General features: G+C 43.0%; 1 protein-coding gene across 1 annotated transcript in view; it reads left to right on the top strand.

Moving 5' to 3' along the window:
- The first annotated feature begins 239 nt into the window (after nt 1–239).
- LOC124552202 overlaps nt 240–18284 on the top strand; it is a 184574-nt gene continuing 166529 nt past the window's right edge. Inside the window, exon 1 of the mRNA XM_047126499.1 lies at nt 240–661. Coding sequence (XP_046982455.1) covers nt 607–661 — 55 coding nt within the window. The 5' untranslated portion in view covers nt 240–606. The remainder of the gene's footprint in view (nt 662–18284) is intronic.

Here is an 18284-nt window from a genome sequence, read left to right as displayed (position 1 = left end):
CGAACCTCCGGTTGTTGAGCCAGGAGGGGGGGGGGGGGGGGCAGTCGAACAGTAAGTGAGTGTTCCCTCATGCGGAAGATGGTCCTCAGCTGTTAATAGCCGAACGCGCGAGCCGCCGACCAACACTTGGTTTTTGCCCCGGGCTGCCGCGCCGGAGCCGAGTGCGCATGCGCCGACCTGCGGCCGGGTGCGAGCGCGGCGCGCGCGACACGACGCTCGGTCGGCAGTCAGTGTGGCACCGCTCTGCGAGACGGACGCTGCCCGACGCCCACGCACCGCACGCACGACGCCGACGCTCCGACGCAGGCGGTCTTCGACCTGAGGAGCGCACCCACACTATCCCTCCAGGACGCTGCGAATCTACAGTAACCTCAAAACAGTTGCCCCGCAAAAGAACCAAGTGACAGTTGGCACGACACTGACGTCCTCGGCGGACACGCAGTGTCTAGCTGCTCATCTTGACCTCGGGCAGCGCCGAGCGATAAAGAAGTCTGAGACAGCCTCAATAGTGGGGGGACTGCAGATGGTGTGAGCCGGGGGACCACCGTAAAGTGGAGGCCCTTCTTCCAGGACACCGTGTACCCGAGTGATGACGAGACTGCCAATATGACCACGGGCCCGCATCCTCTTCTGACCGCCGGTCTCCTGGTTGCCGTGTACGGTAAGTGACAGTCCTCTGCCCTATTCCCACTCTGAGTCATTGTCGTGGTTCATTGTTAGTGTTTGATAGGTTTGTTCGTCTACCTTTCCCTCTTGAAAGCTTCTAAAAGGTCTAATGAAATCAATTAGCATCAGCAATTGCTGATGCAGATCACTCTTTAATCATACACTAACTAGAGTTCAGCCTTACAGTTTAATGCCTGAACGAATCATCTTAGGTATCAAAATTAAATGAAGATTTATCGAATAATGAGAGTCATTTGTAGCCTCTAATCACTGTTGTACTGACGACGCGAAGAGACTGTTACAGTTACTTTGTCTTGACGATATTCTATTTGTACTACGAACTAGATCTTGATAAATCTAGAATATATAGATCTAGTATGTATCTCTTAGATGGTAATCCACCATGACAAGACGTCACTTGCGCCGGGTGGGGATATGAATCTAAATCTCTTGCTTATGGTTACTAGCTGACAACCAAAATTTGCAATGCGAGCACGTTTCCATTACCGACTGAAACATTTAAAGGCACAGGGCTTTGGTTCCTGTTACTTTCAAGTACATGAACCAATCGTTCTCCAATAAAGTATTTCAGAAAATCTGCAACAACGGAACAAATTTAATGGAAATTATCTGACTTTCAAATGTGTCAAATACCACAGTAACTCAGTAAATGAGCAGAATTCACTGATATATTGTTTTTCAGTGGTAAACCGATATCTCCGACATTAGATTTGAAGTCGGATCGGGAAATATTCACATAAAACTGACTCAGAGCTACTTTTCACCATATCAAGTCATATTACACATCATGAAACAGTCCACTGTAAAAGCACTGTTATCGTAGTAATCAACAAGTTTACTGTTACCAGTAACTCTTTACGGACATCGACAATGAGGTTCGAAGGCGTAGATCTGCATCGATGGATTTATATATGTCACGACTGTGGGGTAACCTTTGGCACTGTCTACAATCGTCACAGGCTTCTTTGGGCTCTGAGCACTATGGGACTTGATTTCTTAGGTCATAAGTCCCCTAAAACTTAGAACTACTTAAACCTAACTAACCTAAGGACATCACACACATCCATGCCCAAGGTAGGATTCGAACCTGCGACCGTAGCAGTCGCGCGGTTCCGGACTGAGCGCCTAGAACCGCGAGACCACCGCGGCCGGCACAGGCTTCTTTCTCTGCAGTAATACGTCATATATCAACTGTCACACTTTGAAAATAAACGAAGTTTGGCACTTTATATGTGATGTTTTACGACAAAGAAAGGATCCTGTGACGACTGGAGACAGTGCCGCAGGTTACACCAGAGTCGTAACACAGCACACGCATGTGCTAGTAACACATATGAATCAATCCGATGAGGGAAATTTATGCCTTTGAAACGCGCTGTGGATGTAAATAAACAGCAGCTAATGACCGTAAACTCGTTGTCTCATACCATATCAGTAACAGTCACGATAAAACCTACCCTAAAATATGAGCATTTAATGATAAACGCTGTTGTTGATTAAACAATGACTACTTGTCCTTCATTTGTTCTAATTCCGCAACGACTGAAACCTTGAACCAGTTGAGGTGCTGGACTCACGTTCGGGGATTGTGGGGTTCAAATCCCGTGAAGCAATTCCGGTTTATGTGACCTGTGACTACCAGTAATTACTAGACGCGAAGTCCTACAAAATAATCTCTTCTATTTCTTTTTGCACAATACGTCAGAGCAGCATCAGTTATTAGTATTTGTGCAGACGTTTTACTCATATCCACAGTCAGGTTTAATTTACATAGATATTTTCGATTTCAGGTCTATGGTCTTCATCAGATAGTCATCTTCCCTGTCTCTAAACAACGATAATCCGAACAAGAGACGTCGCCAGAATAAGATCAACATCTGCAATATAAGCGTGTGACGACAGACGGTGTATGTGAAAATGACCATAGGGTAACAACCGATAATAGCTGGAATCGGTTACTATTCAGAAGTTTCTATCCTCGAGTAAACCTGCAGTCTATTTGCATACCCACCGTTGTTGAATGAACTCCTAATACACCCCGAATGACTTCGTCACGACGGTATATTAAATTCCAGCCGTTCATCCTTCGGTTTTGCAGCTCTTAATTCACTAACTAAAACGTACGTTATTGCGCCCTACCAGAACGACAGTTCCTTATCGACTTAATTTTCTTTCTTTCACATTGCGTATCTGACAAAATTCGTCCTTTCTGGCACTGCTGTAAGCCTATTAACATTAGCTCTTCATTTGCTGCGACGTTGCATCCGAACAGAGTCGTGCAGTGGCTAACGTTATTTTTTCCTACCGTTGACGGGCAGGGTTCAAACCTCGGTCGAGTCATAATGACAAACTTTCCCCAGTTTTAAGAAAATGGCCAATCTGGTGTACTAAATCATTACAGTTCATCAGAACTAGAGCTCTATGAGTAGAGTCGGCGATTTTCTGTGTCCAATCTTCGTTTCTCTATTTTTTTTTTTTTTTTTTTTTTTTTTTTTTTTTTTTTTTTTACCATTCGACAAAGAACATCAACATTTCCGCTTACACCGTAAGCGTCTAACCTATTAATGATTGTCTATGAAGAAGCTACTCATAGAAATGTTATAGCAACAGTCACGACAAAGTATTTTTAAGATTCACCTCTCCGATAGTGACATACCTTTACTGCAGTCATAACGTGTACGTAATATTTCCAGCGGCTAATTTCGTAGAGATAGCTCTCTCTCTCTCTCTCTCTCTCTCTCTCTCTCTCTCTCTCTGTGTCTGTGTGTGTGTGTGTGTGTGTGTGTGTGTGTGTGTGTGTGTGTGCATCCCATTTCGATTTCGTACGTTAATACGCATAAAGGATCTTGCGAGATGGATGAGCTAGCATTTCTTTAAATGTGAAGGGAAGGAACTGCTTTTCATTAAAAGTTCAGTTTACACGCAAGCAGAATTTCTATTTCTCTACAGACAGCGGTGTTGCTATGAAAGATACGTAAATCTCGGTATTCTTCATGGTGAATTCTGTAAGTAGGAAGTCAATTATAAGTAGACCGGAATAGTTGGTGAAGACTAGCAGTTGATTGACCTAACGCGGATCGGAATTGTTTAAATTGCATCGATAGCCGTGTTTCTCTCTTTCGTGTACATGGAAACACAGAGATTTTAAGAATTTGAAAAGCATTTAATGAAGGAGGAAATACAATATCCTTGATATTTCGCTGAATGCTTTCCAGTAATGAGCACGCGAGAATACTGCGTACGTATCTTGTTGGTGTGCAGCAGGTTATGTAACTGCAGACCAGTTGTTCTTACATCTACCGTACAGTTTCTTCAAAAGTTCAACTTTTATCAGCTTTATTCGTCACTCTGCTTAAAAACTTAAAAATGTAACATTTGCAGAAACGCTTTAGTAACGTGCAGGATGCCAATGGGATTCTTAACGTGGTTTACAGAAAAAATTTTAACGCGGATATTACATAAATTCTGGCCAGTATGAATGATCTAAGATTACATAGTACCTAACATGAAACCAAGTGTATAGAAATAATGACCGTAATTAGTAAATATTTCCTGGTACGACTGCAACATCTCACCTTGAACGATGTCACTCAAAGTCACTATAGACAGATGAGTGGCATTTTACATCTACAGGGTGTTACAAAAAGGTACGGCCAAACTTTCAGGAAACATTCCTCACACACAAATAAAGAAAATATGTTATGTGGACACGTGTCCGGAAACGCTTAATTTCCATGTTAGAGCTCATTTTAGTTTCTTCCACCTACGCTCAATGGAGCACGTTATCATGATTTCATACGGGATACTCTACCTGTGCTGCTAGAACATGTGCCTTTACAAGTACGACACAACATGTGGTTCATCCACGATGGAGCTCCTGCACATTTCAGTCGAAGTGTTCGTAGGCTTCTCAACAACAAATTCGGTGACCGATGGATTGGTAGAGGCGGACCAATTCCATGGCCTCCACGCTCTCCTGACCTCAACCCTCTTGACTTTCATTTATTGGGACATTTGAAAGCTCTTGTCTACACAACCCCGGTACCAAATGTAGAGACTCCTCGTGCTCGTATTGTGGACGGCTGTGATGAAATACGCCATTCTCCAGGGCTGCATCAGCGCATCAGGGATTCCATGCGACGGAGGGTGGATGCATGTATCCTCGATAACGGAGGACATTTTGAACATTTCCTGTAACAAAGTGTTTGAAGTCACGCTGGTACGTTCTGTTGCTGTGTGTTTCCATTCCATGATTAATGTGATTTGAAGAGAAGTAATAAAATGAGCTCTAACATGGAAAGTAAGCGTTTCCGGACACATGTACACATAACATATTTTCTTTCTTTGTGTGTGAGGAATGTTTCCTGAAGGTTTGGCCGTACCTTTTTGTAACACCCTGTACAGATTGGCTGCCATTCCGATTCATCATTAGCTCTTGGCTTCATCTGCATCACCAGAAATGTCATTTCTAGCTTTGGACCATTCAAATTAAGCCCATTGTAGTACTTATGGAAATGGATATTGACACCGCGTGAACTATTGGAGTCTTAAAGTCTTTACCAGAACTGCACTTGAGGAAGGGAAGGACTACCTACTTTGACTATGTAGTCGGACCAGTCAATATTAGGTCACTAACTAGCGAAAGGAAGGAACGCGAAGTTTGTGAAGAAGCACGGGGACTGTGCTCTAGGATTTCCGAACTAGCACTCAAACGTGCCTCCATCTAAATTGAGTGCAATGTGGCACCTTCACGGACCGATCGTTACCTCGGTTAACACTTCCAGGCTGAGACGCTGACACTGATACGCAAACCTAGTTCCTAGCGTTTCGTTCCCAGCTGGGAGAGTCATCTTCACCAGCTAACTGCAGTTTATAACCCACAGCTAGAAATAGTGAAACTATGGCTTTACTGTTCCATCAGATGCTATCCGGTAACCTGTAACTTCGTAAGCCTTGAATAACAGTAGAGGCCTTAGTTCATATTTCCTATGAAATGGTCTATGATACGTGAACTCGAATTCCCAGACGAGAATTTCCGTGTAACCCTTATGATAATAAGTGCAGACGCGATGTCCTGTGGGTGGACAGTTCAGCATCGTAACTTTACTGCTGTCTTTAAATTGGGCACGTCGTCAGATGCAGCGTATGTGTTAGAAACTCTTCGCTAAAGGGTTACAAGAAGCCAGTAGAGTTCCATTAGCAAGAATCATCCCAGCAGTTACCTGAAATGACATACCGAAAGCAAACTGGCCACATCAGAGTTTAAACTTAATTTTCATCTGCAAATGAGTACAGCGTCGCGATAGTTATGTATCATTGTAATTAACTGAAATTGTTTCACCTGAATCAAAAATTCCAGTATACAGTTGCAGCAAATTTTCTCTTACATTTTCATCGTGTACTATTAGGGAATCAGCGTAAAAACTGCTGATTTCTTTTCTTCTTGGAATTTCTGGAATATTTATCTGCTGAGACAAAGAAAAATGTGAATGAAAATAATGTAAGCGGTACTGTAAAGCCAGTTTTAAAATTATCTATTCAGTTCAAATGGTTCAAATGGCTCTGAGCACTATGGGACTCAACTGCTGTGGTCATCAGTCCCCTTGAACTTAGAACTACTTAAACCTAACTAACCTAAGGACATCACACACATCCATGCCCGAGGCAGGATTCGAACCTGCGACTGTATCTATTCAGTCCAGGTGCCATTTCAGAATATATAAATGTTGCCAAAAGAAATGTAATCTTATGCCAGTATGTTTTCGGACTGAAATACTAATGACTGGTGAAGTCATTTCCACTACTTAACCGCATATTTCCACGCCCTGGCTCGGGTCAAAAAATTTCGATATTCTTTGTATCCCAATTCTTGGTTGGCACAGAACTGCAGACCAACTCCTCTAACGTCCGTTTGTTTCAGGATTCAAGAGAGTATTTTAAGCTTCGAACGTCCTGATGTTCCTGGGGAAAGAAAGGCTTCCTTCCTCCCCCCCCCCCTCCCCTCACCACCACCCCAAATAACAAAGAAGACCTATTTGTGCCCATCATAAGGTCATCGGAAAAAATTGTAGTCACCCCTGTGCACAAAGACAGATGAATCGAACCACGAGCTTAATCGTTCACGCATTGGCTCTACGATAGCATAAGGAAATAGGTATCAGTCAGACATTGTTTTTTCAAGCGGACGTTGTACGTAAAGATGGTTAATTATAGTTGTATGGACGTCACAGAGTGTCAAAAAGGGACGATCGTGTTTGGCCGTGCCCATGGACCTATAGTGTGTGAAGTTGCTGGAGTTGTATAACTTTCACGGCGGACTGCTCAACGTTTGTACAAGCGGCGGCATAACACACGTGACCACGAAACACGACGTCAGAATTGTGTTGGGAGAAAGGTCGTGACCGACGCGTACTGGAAGTTTCATATCAGCACACACTCCGCTGCAGAGTGAAAATTTCATACTGGAGACGCATTTCACAGCTTCTGAACCAAAATCCCTACCAAACCCTACAGTAATTTCTGCAGGCAGTGAATGAACATCTATGCCCTCGTGTTAGCTAGAGAACATTGCGACGGGAACTGCATGGAATGAAGATTGGCAGTTGGTCACCTTGCACGGGCGCATAAAGCTCCGCGTCTTCAGTGGGCCACAAATAGCAGAGCGTGGACAGTAACTGGTTGTCGGACGTGATGTGGGCTGACGAATCACGTTTCTGTCTATATTGAAATGACGCACGCTGTAGAGTGCACCAAAGGCCACAAGGAGCATTTCATTAGGAATGTGTGCAAGGTCAGGTTCAAGCCGGCTGTGGGCTTGTGATCGTTTTTCTTATCATGAACTGGGCTCACTCACTGAGGTAAACAGTAACTTGAGTCAGCGTACTTATTTCAACATTCTGGAGGATCAGGTGTTGCCTGCAAATGTTTGCGTGGTAATACCATATTTTTTAAGACAATGATAGAATTCGTCCGGCTGGAAGAATATGTCACAGGTCTTCTGAATAGTCCCTCGCCCTATTACATCTCGATTGGTCTGCAAAATCGCGTGACTTGAAACCCACAGAAAGTTTGTGCGACATGTTGGAACAGCGTGTAAAATGCAGACACCTGTATCCCTACAATTTGGTGAAACTGCACGATCATATCCTCAGGAAGTGGCATAGCATGGATCCGACGCACCAGAACGACATTGTGGACTCATTTGCTAACGGAACCCTGGCGGCTATCAAGACCAGGGGCGTAATTATACGGTATTAAATGGTGCTTGTAATGGTTTAGTTAGGGATGGCTAACTTTTTTTTCCAGCGAGCTTTGTTTGCACACACGGACGAAGGTTAAGACTTAGATTTTGTCTTCAGAGATTTCAAAGAGGCATTCGATACCGCACCGTATTGTCGATGAACAACCGACGCACTGTGCGACAGAGTATCTTTCCGGATAACAGAGTGCCTTGGAAGGATGACTAATATAAAGCAGGGCTTTATACTGGACGGAAAATATTCAATAGAAACAAACGTAACGTCAGGTTCGCTCCAATATTCTGAACACACATAAACGCTTTATCAGATGGTGACAGGAACTTTATTACACTGATGTCGTCTACTTAAAGCCTCTAATCTGAACAACCGTAAGGAAATGAAGAAAGCAACAAAATTCTGAGTTTTGTGTAACGAACACAAGATGTCCTTTAACAATGTATCAACGGCAGAAAATTCTCGCTGTAGAGAGAAAAATGCCTAACAGTGTCCGATTGAGATATTAGAGGTAAAATGTCGTGAGTTTTGGTAACACATGAAGCTGACAGCAGAGGTGCCATCTTTAAAGGAAACCGTATGCAAGACGCTACTGCGGACCGTTCTAGCGTACTCGGGTGGTATTAGTGACACCAGACATTGTACGGTTTCAGACGCGCACTGTTAGTATGCTAACAAGTCGATAAAGCCAATAAAAAGCTATAACTGAGATTCTAGGGAATCTGAAAAGGGAGGAAAGACGACACTGTTGTTTTGAAACTCAGAGAAATGATATTAGCAGGAATATACGACTATTTTTCTGGCAGCCTCGTATACGTTGCGTAAGTATAATGATAATAAGGCAAAGATTAGGAAACTTGCAGAGAGATTTATAGCTTTTCGACTGCCAAGTAGCCGGACGTGGTACCCTAGCGGTTCTAGGCGCTTCAGTCCGGAACCACGCGACTGCTACGGTCGCACTTTCGAATCCTGTCTAGGGCATGGATGTGTGTGATGTCCTTAGTTTAGTTAGGTTTAAGTAGTTCTAAGTTCTAGGGGACTGATGACCTCAGATGTTAAGTCCCATAGTGCTCAGAGCCATTTGAACAATTCGACAGCCAAGTATGCAGATAAAACATGTCAGAATAATAATAGCATTTGCGCAAAACACGCTCCGGAATACAATATACAACTGCGTGCGAAACGTATATGAACACGTAATGATTCATCGGAATAGGATGCAGCGAAATTAGTCTTACGTGACCGTAAACTAAGAACCTTATCTCCAACGACCTATAGGTTGGCGAGACACTGTACTCCTAGCTTTCTAGCTTGTGAATGAGTTTCAAGTCAGAACTTCGCACCTGTCTCAGCATAAACCATTCACCGGCTTCTTCACAGAGGATCTGAAATTACTTTGCGAGCTTGAAAGCCAAACAAATGCATAGACGTCAACGCGAGGAAGAAATTTTTAGTAACCGTATAGTTGTATTGTTCACTGCATTGAATGGTAGACGTAGTGAATTGAAGGAACGCTGGGAAAGTAGAGAATGCAAGCTCTTCATCTCAGAGTAGGACTTGAGATCTACGTCCTCAGTTATTTGCTAATGTATTACAATCTCTGTCTTCCTCTACTTTTTCTGCCCTCTACAGCTCCCTCTAATGCCACGAAAGATATTTCCCGATGTCTTAACAGATGTCCTACCATCCTTCTCCTTGTCGTTGTTTTCTACGTATTCCTTTCCTCTCCCATTCTACGTAGAGCCTCCTCATTCCTTAACTTATCAGTCCAATTAATTTTCAGCATTCTGCCGTAGCACCACATCTCAAATGCTTCGATTCCCTTCTGTGTCTCATTGCCCACAGTCCTTGTTTCACAATCACACAATGCTGTGCTCCAAGCGTAAATTCTCAGAAATTTCCACCTCTCATTACGGCCTATGTTTGATACCATTAGACTTTTTTTGGCCCTTTTTGTCACTGCTAGTCCGCTTTTGATGTCCTTACTCCATCCGTCAGTGACTATTTTACTGCCTAGGGAGCAGAATTCCTTAAGTTCATCTACTTCCTGAGCATCTACCCTGATGTTAAGTTTCTCGCTCCTCTCACATTTCATCCGGCCGGTTCCAGGCGCTTCAGTCCGGAGCCACGCTGCTGCTACGGTCGCAGATTCGAATCCTGCCTCGCGCATGGATGTGTGTGATGCCCTTAGGTTAGTTAGGTTTAAGTATTTCTAAGTTTAGGGGAATGATGACCTCAGCTGTTAAGTCCCATAGTGCTTAGAGCCATTTGAACCATTTTTTTCTTCTCATTTCAGCTACTTTTCATTACTTGCCTCTTTCTTCGATTTAATCTCAGTCCATATTCTGTACTCGTTACTGTTCATTTTATTCAGCAGATCCTGTAAGTCTTCTCCGTTTTCACCGAGGTTAGCAATCCTTTCACCTTGCTTTTTAATTCTACACCTGAACCTTTCTTTTATTTCCAAATTGCTTCTTCGATTTATAGATTCAACGGTAGGGCAGAAAAACTACATCACTGTCTTACACTCTTTTTAATCCGAGCACTTCGTTCCTGTCCGATTCTTATTATTGCCTCTTGGCTCTTGTAAACGTTGTATATTAACCGTGTCTCCATATAGCCTACTCCTATTTTCTTCATAATTCCGAACATCTTGCACCATTTTTCATTGTCGAACGCTACGAACGTGTCTTGATTTTCCTATAGTCTTGCTTCCATTATCAACCGCAACGTCACAACTACCTAAAGCCAAACTGATCGTCATCTAACACACCCTCAATTTTCTTGCCCTTTCTTCTGCATATTACTCTTGGCCTCGCTAACTTGGATGCATGAGCTTTTAAACTGATTGTGCGATAAATCTCGAACTTGTCGGCTCTTGCAGTCTTCGGAATTGAATGGATGATACTTTTCCAAAAGTCGGAGGGTATATCGCCAGACTCATACATTCTACACACCAACGTGAGCAGTCGTTTTGTAGCCACTTCCCTCCATAATTTTAGAAATGCTGATGGAATGTTATCTAATCTTCCACCTTATTTGATATTACGTCTTCATAGCTGTTTTGAATCCTGATTCTTATTGTGGATTCCTGTCTATTATATATCGACTCCTGTTGCGAGCTAACATCCCATACATGTTCGGGCTCACATGCGGTTCCTGTTCGTCGAATTGTCTTGGCTCAAACTCGTCCATGGGTTGAGCCGCACGTGTCGCATTACACACCCTAAAGTAGACAATAGTTTGGGAAATACCAAGTTAACATATTATAACAGTAATAATAATATCTGGAACTAAATTAACGAACCATAAATGATGTAGGCCACACAGTTGCGATCTTCTTGGAATAATGTTTATTCAGAAAGGAAACTAATAGCGAAAGAGGTCATATTTAGAGTTACTGTAACACTCGAGCGCATATCCATTTGACACAGTTCCGTCATTCACAATCTCAGAGAGAATTACAAGTTCGATACTCCACCTCGTTAACTATGCGAAAAGTTAGAGTTCACATTAGGAGCACGGCTGTCCACGCTCAGAGACTAAGTCTCGCGATACCACACAACGTGACATTTTCTAAGTCGTTTCACATCCTAGCTGGCTAAAGACCGAATGTCCGTTTTCGTGTCTCTATCCGAACTGTACCCTTTGGCGTTTCCAGCCGCACTGTACTCTTTGATGTCTAGACCGGAACTGCCCTCTGCCTGTCTCTGACCGCGTTTCCCGAGCGCCGAACATCTTCGCTCAACTGACTAACGTAGTTCCCTTTCCTGAAACCTTCCTTCCGATTGTCTACAGCTTATTCTACATTACTTTTCATTTTAACATATTTAAATAATCAAGGCTTGACCACTTTCACGTTCTAAATAAAGTAACAATAATATCCATTACATAATGAAGGTTACATTCTTTTACATAAAACCAATACAATTTCCTTCTTAACTTTGAATGTCGCGGCACCAATGTGCTTTCCGATAAATAAATAAAGAACAAAAGTAACTATTACGCACTAAACGAATATTCTGTTACCTAATGATTCAGTTACGGTGTCATGCTGTCATCCTTCAATGTGTTTTGTGTGGAGGAAATGATGATCTAATGCTTAACTGAAGATAGTGATAATTTAAATTTACTATATCTTTTACACAAATAAAGTTACAGAGTTGATATTTTCAACGTTTGTCATTTTAATGATGCGGTTCTATATGAAATGTCGTTCGTTAAGGTCGACTAAAGCGTTCAGATTTTAGAATTCAGGTTTTTGTTACAAAACTTTTGAATTTCACATTAACAGTAAATGCTAAACTATTATAGATTATTATTGGGATCACCATGAAAATTTATGAAGGATGGTAGATCAAAATTGCTGTTGCTTGATTCCCTACAGAATTAAATAAGTTTTCATAAATGTTTCCCTTAATGGCCAATCTTAGTTCCGCCATATTTAACACTGATGCGTCTCCTTGGCCACAAAAGCCTTCTTCTGGGTTTCCCTATGACGTAGGTCCTCGTCTGCGTCACTCGCACACTACAGCGCTTAGGCCTCAGTAGACAATAGACGCCTGTGAGTTTCCCCATCTCGTGGTGAATCTGTGCGCTCTCTGGCATGCAGTCCTGGACGATAGGGTTCGTTTCACAATTCCTGTAGGCTGCTTCTTTCGGCCATTCACACTGTCTCTTCATCTGTCTCATGAGACAAATCTTCCCACCTTCAGAGCAGTCTTTTGACTTATCCGTCTCTCCTCTGTATTTAATAGCGAGATTCTCATTACACACTTAACGTTAACACACTTGCTTTTAATTCCACTTATGGTTCTTTTGACGTTTCTGTATGCCGGGTCAGTCCTTCCGACAATAATTTCTTTGTGATTTCTTTGTATTTTCCAATATCCAACAGGATACTGAGAACTTTCGTCGTAAGAGCTACCCTGAAGTGAATGATGGGGCAGAGGAGAGGAAATGTAGTGTGCTGTACCATACTGCCTTTCGTTAGCATAGCTCTCTGGTGAGATGTACTATTGGCGTATCCATGGCATTGATTGTGCGATGTATGAGAACCAGAAAATGAAAACACCTCTCTCACATATTCAAAGCGTCAAATTACCGAGACATTTCTCTCTACCCTGGAGGACTATGTGGAGGATGCGGTAGTATGACATTGTAGGAAGTGCTAATGTAATTCACAGCTGCTACCTTCTCTTTTATTTTTATTAATATTTAGCTGTGTCACTTGAATGAGGCGAGTTAGAACTTCATGTGCGATCGATACGCGACCTCAAAAATTGCACGCTATAAATTACGTAAGATGAACAAGCCCCATGGACCTCAAAGCTGGAACTGTCCCACTAATATGATCTCCACTGTCCAAACCGTTATTCTTTTGGACTAGTACATACAGTGGTCTATGTTTCATCGTCCAAATCCTCAAACGTGTTACTGAGGTCAGCTTTGCAGGTCATACAAAATCACTCAGTGAGTTGGTGCACAGTCTGATGTACTGTTATCGTATTCAGGAAGCCAGCAGTTCAAATCCCAGTCTGTCCATTCACATTTAGGTTTTCCGTTAGTATAACGTTTCCGGGCTTCCCGCATTGTCAAATACTTACACACCCACGAGCTCTCACCAGAACGCTCCTCGTTCACTGATCTCAGTGTGGTTGCTGTGCACGTCTGCTACACACGCTTCAATCTCGCAATGGCCGCTTTCTGCACTGTGCTCTGTTCCAAACCACCATCTTTATTTGTAGTGTAGCTTCGTTATTAAACTTCGCTATGGAGAGGGATTCAAATGTAATGCCAGTCACTTTGGGGTAGATTACGTATAACAAAACATCAAAAAAAGTTAATATAAACAGATGTTTGAAAAATCTTCGTCTTCGAGTAATTAATGAAAGTTTACAATTGAGGTGACTGGAGCTCATCAACGCACAATCTCAAAATAAATGGTCGGAATGTCCTCATCTTGCTTCTACGCACGCATGCACTCGTCGAATGACGGAAAGGACTGTCATGTCCTTTACAATACTCTCTGGTGGCCTCAAACGGATTCACAATCTTCGATGAGGATGAGGAATTTCTGGAATTGGCCGGTCTGCTGCATAGACTGATTGCTTAAGGCGCCGCCAGACATTATAACCCCAAAGGGTTGAGGTCGGAGGAATGTGCAGGTCACGAAACTGGTCCTCCTCTATCCATCCATATGCCACGGTAGATACCAGCTAGTACACCTCCAACAATGAGAAGTCGTGAGGCTCCATCACGCATAAAACACACGTTTCTTCTTATTAATAGGCGTATATCTTCCAATTGCTCTCGGTGGATGTTTACAATGAAGTCTCTGTAGACAGGTGGAAGAACATGTGGCTGTACCACAGTCATCTACAATTCCACACATTAATCTTAAACTAATACTTACGTCTAGCCTGTGCTTTAGCTTGAAGATTACGCTCGTCTCATTTGTATCGGATGTGGATATTTGTTATTAAACCTCCTCTAAAAGTTGCTTGATTTATAAACATAGCAAACAATGGATTGGCAGTTTGTGGAACAAACCGACACCAGAAGTTCTACCGTGGTGGGTGATCGGTAGGCTTAAGGTCCTGCACACGTTGATTATGACAGTGATACATGGACTGCCCGTGAAGTATCCCCCGTGCTGAGCTTAGAGATGGACCGCACTCCAGTTGACTTGCGCTAATTCCCGATTCTTCTTCGACAGCCCGTAGAATGTGCTCTTCCCGGTCAGGCGTACGAGCAATAGATGGTGTATCTCGGTCTGGCAACGCCTCCTGATACAGCCGTGCAGCCAAGTAGCCAATGCCTTACGCGTGGCCATACATAAAAATCGTGTTTGACTGCTCACAAAATAAATATTCTGACCCATTAGAATGGAGCCTGTGGTACATGTACACAACGAACGCGTCGAAGACAGACAAGTAAATAATTCACCCTGGTAACATGCCATCTAGAATACAACGAGTTGAACGTGTGCATTGAAACTGTTGGGTTGTAGGGCCTACCTGGAAAGCCAATGAACAACAGCTTTCATGAATAATTTGAAAACGAACGATTTTCAGACCTATGTTTGTACAGTATAAACCTTTTCATGTATTTGTGTGAGAAACATGGCCCCAGGGTCTGAAAAGTATTTTTGAAACACCCCGTATATCATTAGCCTTCTCTGTAATAGAGGTGACGTTGAGTGCAATGTAACGACTGCCTTCCAACGTATGTCCAGCTACCACTGATTTCTCTGGATGGCGGGGTTACAGAAACCTGTCATGTTGTATCCGGCGTCGTCCTATCGTGTGCATGATCTGGGTAACGTAATGATCTCCGCACTCACACGGTATTTTGTCAGCAATGGGCGTTCTGCGGCCTACGTTACCTTTCAAGGACCTCATAAGGTTTTCCGTAATTTCTGCTGATCAATTGTGGTGAATATTGGCAATGAAGTCGCACAGTTTGATATCCTTGCTTATCGTTCTCCAATCCTAGCTTGTACTCCGTCTCTAATGACTTCTTCATCAACGAAACATTAAACGGAAATCTTTCTTCCGTGTCATACACAATCCGAATTGTAATACAAGTTATGTCCCGTCTGTTGCGACTGTACTAGACCCGGGTTCCCGGGTTCGATTCCCGGCGGGGTCAGGGATTTTCTCTGCCTCGTGATGACTGGGTGTTGTGTGCTGTCCTTAGGTTAGTTAGGTTTAAGTAGTTCTAAGTTCTAGGGGACTGATGACCATAGATGTTAAGTCCCATAGTGCTCAGAGCCATTTGAACCATTTTTTTTTTTTTTTACTGTACTAGAAGTATTATTTTGACCCTACGGATTTCTCTATCTTACAGCATCTTCAATGGTCACTGTAACAGCAATGTTTTTGTTAGAATCTGCTCCCATGTTTTTAATTATTACTATTACAGTGTAACGTGATTAATTTACTAATGTTTATTAGTGGTAATTTAAAACGTGATGCCGGCCGGAGTGGCCGTGCGGTTCTGGGCGCTACAGTCTGGAACTGAGCGACCGCTACGGTCGCAGGTTCGAATCCTGCCTCGGGCATGGATGTGTGTGATGTCCTTAGGTTAGTTAGGTTTAATTAGTTCTAAGTTCTAGGCGACTGATGACATCAGAAGTTAAGTCGCATAGTGCTCAGAGCCATTTTTAAAACATGATAATTACTTTTGATCTAGGCACACAGATTTGTACTAAAAAAATTCGTATTGTTACTCTGACCACTGAAGAAGCCTTAAAATAAGGCGAAACGTGTTCCAAAAACTAATAAATAAAAAGAGCGAGGAAGAGAAATGGAAGGGAGATCTGCGAGTGTTAGTCGCGTTCTGATGGTTCCGTAGAAACTAAATTATATATATATAGTGTAAGTATATTAAAGACGAACACTACCTTCACTTAAGGAAGGTTTATTCAGTACTTGCACATACAAGAGCGCGGAGCGAGCTGCCTCCGGCCAGAATACATACGTTATACATACAGCTTCAGAACATTCCAGTACAATGATTCCTTCCATCTGTGGATACTTCTAGAATGTACTCGAATCGAATATGGAAATTAAAGTTTTACACTTCAGGCGAGTTTTGAACTCATGACTCTCCATGCAACAGTCTAATATCATTACCAATTCACTACGAGGACTGTACCACTCAGCTTCTTTTGCGACATCGCTCCCCCCTTTTTTTTTAAGAGGTCGTGTTCTCGGTGTTGCTTCGCCCTAATCCGGGAACGAGCCATCGGTCCTGTATACTCCGACTCCCGATGACTGATGTTCACCCTTGCGGTGACCTTTTTAGATCTTCCCTTGACACTACGTTCTTCGTCACCTTTCAGCTTGTTGCCTGTCGCTGGAGCTTCTAATTTACCCTGGGATGCAGGAGCCTTATAGAGCTTCATTCAAAGGACGTGGACCGTATCTCTGATCTTTCGTCGTCTTGTGTCGGGGTCGAAATCTTCAACTTCGTAAGTAACATCAGACAACGGTCTTATAACCTTATAAGGTCCAACGTAGCGCCTGGGGAGCTTCTCAGACAGACCAACCTTCCGAACAGGAGTGAAGATCCAGACGAGGTTACAAGGTTGGTAGACAACAGGGTGACGGCTCGCGTCAGACCTTCGGCGATCGTTTTATTGAGCCTGCCGCGTGCGGAGTCGAGCTAGATGATCTTGTCTCGTAGTGGTAGCGCTAATATCGCCCGCAGACTCGGCATGGGAGGTTTCTATGACGCTCAGATGTTCTGCAATTAACGGCTCAGCGTTTGCTACGCACATGCGTCTTGGAAGGATCTGTGGTTCTCGGCGACAGTTAACTATCTACAACTCACCGACTCTGTTCTTAAACGAGATGACAGAGGCTGGGATGACCAAGCTATTCTTCAGTCGTATGCATCTCTTACATTCCACTACAATATCCATGGATTGATGCAAGGCATGACACATGACAGTTACCTTTCTAACGCTGACTGCAGGAATGATTTCATCCGGTACACATAATCTCCACACCCCCAGAGGCGCATCTTCCTGTCTACAGTATCTCATCTCGTCTAGCATAATCTTCTAGCGACCACAATCCATAATTGCCTGAGAAGCTTTCAAAACGTCCCATCCGAGAATGACGTCATGACTACAATCTCGTAAGACTACTATGAATTCTAGGGCTGTGTATGGCCACTTATACGCACACGAATACACATCTTCCTGTAGGATTTACAAATTTCCCATTAGCCTCGTTGAGCAGAGATGTTTTGCTGTCGATGAATACGGTTTTCTGCAACTGGAGACGGTACTTCTCCGAAATGACTGAATATCATGCTCCAGAGTCAACAAGAGCTTGGGCTGGTCGGCCATCCGTTGAGAACATATATTTACTTGAATTACAACGCCAACTACCAAGAATCAGAACAAATGTTTAAGATAAAATGTACGGAGGTTTTTATGCAGAATCTGACTGTGCAATAAAAAATGGGGCTTCCTATTTGAAATTTTAAAGTTGCCTCCCTCCCCAACACCAGGGGGCTGAGGTGGCTGGCTAATTTTAGCACCAGCAGATGTCCTCCTCGGAAATAATCAACTTTGGATTCTAGACTTTTTTGTGTGAAGCTCATTTTTCGAGTTATTCTAGTTTGTCAACTTTTTTACTCCCTGTATATACAGCTACAGGATATTCCAGTACAATGATTCTTGCCATTTGTGGATACTTTTAGAATGTACTCGAACCGAATGAGGGAGTTTGCCTGTATCGAAATAGGTGGGTTTAAGTGGCCATAATATCTGTTGACTATATAGAATTAGGAGGTTAAATTGGAAGCATAGATGAACAGACTCACTGA

Source organism: Schistocerca americana, chromosome 1 (genome assembly GCF_021461395.2).
Source record: "Schistocerca americana isolate TAMUIC-IGC-003095 chromosome 1, iqSchAmer2.1, whole genome shotgun sequence".
NCBI classification, from domain to species: Eukaryota; Metazoa; Arthropoda; class Insecta; order Orthoptera; family Acrididae; genus Schistocerca; species Schistocerca americana.
This window is presented reverse-complemented; position numbering and strand designations above follow the sequence as displayed.